Below are 5588 nucleotides of genomic sequence, written 5' to 3' on the forward strand. Positions count from 1 at the left end.
GATTTGGTAGCCTGGTGTGGTAGCAGTATCGGTTCAGGAAACTACACAGTTATTGTTATGATGAAGAAGGGAACGCTGTGACTTTTATTGTGATGATGAAGAAGGGAACGCTGTGACTTTTAATGTGATGATGAAGAAGAGAACGCCGTGACTTTTTTGTGATGATGGGGAAGAGAACACTGTGACTTTTATTGTTATGATGGGGAGGGGAACGCTGTGACTTTTATTGTGATGATGAGGAGGGGAACGCTGTGACTTTTATTATGTAATGTAAATGTGCCATATTTGTCAATTGTGGTTTTTTTCACCGCAATCAAAATTTGTCCTCTGCTTTTTACCCATCTGTGCAGTTAGAACACACACACACTAGTGATTACTAGGGGGCTGTGGATCACACGTGCCCAGAGCGGTGGGCAGCCCTAGCCCGGCGCCCGGGGAGCAATTGGGGTTAGGTGCCTTGCTCAGGGGCACCTCAGTCATGGCCTCAGGTCTGGGAATCGAACCCACAACCCTCCGGTCACAAGACCAGTTTCCTACCACCAGACCATGACTGACCCACATTTTTTGTTTTTTCCAGTGCTGTGATATTGAAAGAAAACTTGATTTAAAATGTTCTTTTCTATTTTGGTTTGTCCGAGCCGAAGGTGGTGATGAGCTCAGAGATCAGGCACCTTGCCTCTGAACCTATCTGCATCTTAATACCTTAGCACCACTCAGAAAGCCCTTAGCATGAAAAAGAAACCCTCCCCACATTCACACGCAAACACACACACACACAGTCCTTACAATGGGTGTCTAAAAACAGACACAAGTCAGGGATTATCATACAATGTGTGTGAAAGTACTGATAAAGAAAACAGGCAGCCGTTTTCATCTTTTTAACCATCTTTACAACAATCATTTATATTCATTATGTATTTACTAGACTAAAGGAGAAAAATGTAATCACATTAGTCCATGTAAAAATAATCATGGTGTGTGTGTGTTTCTCTATCTCTCTCTCTCACACACACACACACACACACACACACACACAGATAGAGAGACAGAGTTCCATGATTATCTCTCTCACACAGAGAGACAGAAAGAGAGACAGAGAGAGAGAGAGACAGAGAGGCCCCTCGCGCGCAGCTGCACGCTCAAAGGAGATCCGGACGGTGACGCGCAGTCATTTTAGACTGGTATTTAACGTCACGACAAACATGTTGGAGATATTCATCTGTAGTGCGTATGTGCACTATCTGGAACGAGGCATTCCAACAGCAAACGTAAAAATATATCCTCATACATTTTGCCGCCATTGATGAACATGATTTTTCAAAACACACCGCCGTGATTTCTACACAGTTCTGTCCCTTGGATTGGAATTCTAGTAGTAAAAGTTGCTGTTAAAAAAGTTGATGATGTAGTTTGTGACACGTATCGTATGGTTCAGGTAATAGTTATAATATGGCATGTGTTGTAATAAAATAAAATAAATAAATAAAATGATGTTTATTTATTTGATGTGTTTCAGACCTTCACATTGTGATAACAGCATCTGACTCGAAAACAGGAAAGCGGTGTTTTCGGAAGGCGCACACATGCTTTGTTGTGCGCGCCGGCCTCGCGCGTCATGGGGGCGTGTTGTCGCGCGCGCGTGCACTATTTAAATCGTCCACGCGCGGTATAGTCATTCAGAAGTTGTACAACTCAGAAAGTCACAATATCTACTTGGTGCTTCGTGGAGTTTTCTAAAGATGGCTTATTACGAAGTAAGTTTCACTTTGCGCAGTTGCACAATGTTTGACTCTAATTGTTTTTTTTTTTATGTCACAGTTATTTATAATTGATGTGCTTATATTGCGTTTTGAAAATGCCTGCATAACCCACCATGTATCAACTCTATTGCAGCATATAATAATCGAAACTGACATGGACAACACTTCGGAGTCTGGCTCGGGAGACCTCGGCATCGATCTGGAGGTCCCGTGCAACCGTGAGGTCAGCCAGGACTTTCCAAAGATTTTCCTCCCCACCGTGTATGGAATCATATTTTTTCTGGGTTTCATCGGGAACGGGCTGGTGGTGGTGGTCATGGGCTACCAGAAAAAATCCCGGACCATGACGGACAAGTACCGACTGCACCTCTCGGTGGCGGACCTTCTGTTCGTGCTCTCGCTGCCGTTCTGGGCTGTAGACGCGACCAGCGACTGGTACTTCGGCGGGTTCATGTGTGTGTCGGTGCACATGATCTACACGGTGAACCTGTACAGCAGCGTGCTCATCCTGGCCTTCATCAGCCTGGACCGGTACCTGGCCGTGGTGCGCGCCACCAGCAGCCAGGGCGCCAGGAAGCTGCTGGCCGAGCGCGTGATCTACGTGGGCGTGTGGCTACCGGCGGCGCTGCTCACCGTGCCCGACCTGGTGTTCGCCAGAACCGAGGACCTGGGCTCGCGCGTCATCTGCGAGCGGATCTACCCGGACGAGACCTCCATCACCTGGATGGTGGCTTTCCGCTTCCAGCACATCCTGGTGGGCTTCGTGCTGCCCGGGTTTGTCATCCTCATCAGCTACTGCATCATTATTTGTAAGCTGTCGAGTGGATCCAAAGGGACCCAGAAGCGCAAAGCGCTGAAGACCACCGTGGTGCTCATCGTGTGTTTCTTCGGCTGCTGGCTGCCGTACTGCGGGGGGATCCTGGTGGACACGCTCATGACGCTGGAGGTGATTCCTCACAGCTGCCAGCTGGAGCAGGGTCTGGAGAAGTGGATATTCGTCACGGAGGCGCTGGCGTATTTCCACTGCTGTCTCAACCCGATCCTGTACGCCTTCCTCGGGGTGAAATTCAAGAAATCCGCCCGCAATGCGCTCTCGTCCGGCCGCGGTTCCAGTCTGAAGATCCTGTCCAAAAAGCGATGCGGGATGTCCTCCGTCTCCACGGAGTCGGAATCCTCGAGTTTTCACTCCAGTTAACACGAACAGACTCACACGAACTTGTCTAATGACTTGTAAATATGCTATATGGACTTGCGATGCGCAAACCGCTCTGTGGCTCTGGGGAGATGAGCGGACAGGCCGAGCCTGTAGACTCACTGGGCACGAGCTATTACAATTTCAGAATAGTCCAAATTTATGATAGTATTCGTGTATGAGGGAGAAATGTATTTCAGTCTGGATGCATTTGCGTAAACACTGGGGCCTACATGAAAAAAACCCTCCGTGTTATTGTGTTTTTGTTCCTTGAGTGATTCACGGTCTCCCTTCTGAACTTCGGACACTGTAGTTGTTATTTATTACGCGTGAAGGTCAGAATCAGGCCGAATATCAGACCCATCTGAGTCCAAGTTCTTTCATACAAGCTGCTACAGCTGTTTGGTGTCCTTGTAATAAATTGCTTTTATACATATATATAAAATGGCTTATGGTGGTATTTTTCTGTTTGTGCACTCTATGTGTGTGTGTGTGTGTGTGTGTGTAAGGGAGAGAGAGAGAGAATGTGAGTTTCAGGGAAGCCCCTGTGTCTCTGACTCTGTGGGCAGAATGAATGTACCGTACATAAGCAACACTAAACAGGTGGCCAGTGGCATAGAGGAGGCATCAGGTTCCCTGTCCTTCTGGACCAATGGTTCTGTCCTCTGACACTTTCCCTACAGAATCACGCACACTCTTCAGACAGGCTTGGCAAAATGCCTCCACTGAGAAGGAAATGCTCTCCTCAAAATGATGATCTTCCTGTGATGAAAGCAGAGAGCATGTGTGAGATTTAGTGCACACACACACACACACACACACAAATGCACATTTCTTACAATTAATGTGTTAAAGAAGTATGTGGTCAAAACAAGTAAATATTTCAAGGTAACTGTTAACGCATATTCAAAATAAATACACTCAGTTGGTGCTGTATTTGTGCACATGTGACTGAATGAAGTCAATGTGTTTTGTTCCCGTATGTGCACTGCCAAAACACACACACACACACACACCTTCTGATACATGGAGTCATGCACTGCCGGTTTTCTTTTTCTCTCCCTCTCTCCCCCTCTCTGTGTTTCTCTTTCTCTCTATCACTCTCGCTCTGAGACTGATCTGAGCGTCTGCAGTTCAGTAGAACCTGCGGAGTTTTGGAGTTTAACCCCCACCTGCTCCATTCATGAACGTGTGGTGTAGAGTTGTATCCAGGCAGGTCTGAATGATGCAGTAACAAACACAAAAAACATTCATGCAATATAACAAACAGACATGACAGTGTTCAATGCTTATTTTCGGTGCAAAACATACACAGTTGAATGGCACAATTATGAATGGCACAATCTGCATGTGAACATATATGCTCCCCCCCCCACAACCTTCCACATTAGCATATGTGTTTCTTCATGCATACAAAAGGGCTAAAGAAGGACCTGCAGCCCGGGGGGGGGGGGGGGGGGGGGGGGGGTGGTACGAGGGGAGGGGGGGTGTGGTACGAGGTAGTCACAGAAGAGCTCACCTCCTGCCTCGCGCATTTCAGTGGCCGCTGGCCAGGCTCATGTTTCTGAAGGAGGGGGAAATGTGTGCAATTCGGCCCATTGAGAAGCAAAAACTCACACTTGGCCATAATGGGCGGTGACACCTGGCCTGACAGACCCACTGAGCCGTGGTAACGACCCCTAACGTGAGGGTGAGGTCCCCCCCCCCTTTGACCTCCCCTCCTGTTGACCTCACCTCCATTTCAGTGCTGGTAAGAAGATGGTTCATGTCAGCCTTGACACGAGTTTAACAGTTCACCAGGTAGGAGGCTTCATCCACAGCTTCAGAGCTTTGAGCAACAGCGAGCTCGTGTGAACGTGGTGATTATTTTAACAGTGATGAGAGTGTAACGTAGTGATGCCCTGTCTCTGTCTGTTCTCTGAATGTATCTCTTTTTCCGGACCTTTCTTTATACCATAGGGTTTGTTTCTGTCCATTTCTTGGTGAGCAGCGAGCAGGTTTGCCCTCTCGCCTGTGACCCATGTGTGTTTTTCCACTTATTGTCTGGGGAAGGGTTAGAGGCTAAAGCTATTGACATCCACAGTGCAGGAAGCCGCTCATGTCAGGGGCCATTAGTGGCCAGACCCAGTTCCTGGGGCTCTACCAGGCCGAGAGGCACCCCTGACACCCCCCACCCCCCCAAACTCCTGCCTGTTTACTTAAAAGGGAGGGGGCCAGGGAGGGCAAGCCCTGCCCAGATTATTTACAAATGTCCAACACTTTGTGGGGCCGTGTAAAAGAGGCCACACAAATGCTACTGTAGCAGTAAGCAGTTTAGCACATGTGGTGAGAAACGGAAAGAAAAACATTTGAGTGAAGAACACATCCGAACACAAACTGTGTCTAATAAATCACTTCACAAGCACAAACCTCAAATATGGCAAAATCAGATATGGGCAAACACACACAAACACACACATACATGCAAAGCTCCCACGGGTCTTTTGTACGTGTTATTTTAGGAGAATTATCTGTTAGGAAGATGGCTTCCGGTCAAAGTACCCACTGGGACAGGAGCGGGGAGAACACTTCAGACCCATTTCCCAACTCTCACCATATCACAACACTTTACTGAATGGGGCTAACAGTTAATGACG

The 5588-nt window shown here is 47.7% G+C and overlaps 1 protein-coding gene across 1 annotated transcript; it reads left to right on the forward strand.

Annotated features, from left to right (window-relative positions):
- Positions 1–1664: 1664 nt before the first annotated feature.
- cxcr4a (chemokine (C-X-C motif) receptor 4a) lies at positions 1665–3391 on the forward strand. Its single transcript, XM_077015914.1, has 2 exons — positions 1665–1754; positions 1894–3391. The coding sequence occupies exons 1-2, from the start codon at positions 1740–1742 to the stop codon at positions 2953–2955; spliced, it is 1077 nt and encodes a 358-aa protein (XP_076872029.1). The 5' UTR covers positions 1665–1739; the 3' UTR covers positions 2956–3391.
- Positions 3392–5588: the final 2197 nt, after the last annotated feature.

The sequence above is a fragment of the Brachyhypopomus gauderio genome, chromosome 8 (genome assembly GCF_052324685.1).
Source record: "Brachyhypopomus gauderio isolate BG-103 chromosome 8, BGAUD_0.2, whole genome shotgun sequence".
Taxonomy (NCBI): domain Eukaryota; kingdom Metazoa; phylum Chordata; class Actinopteri; order Gymnotiformes; family Hypopomidae; genus Brachyhypopomus; species Brachyhypopomus gauderio.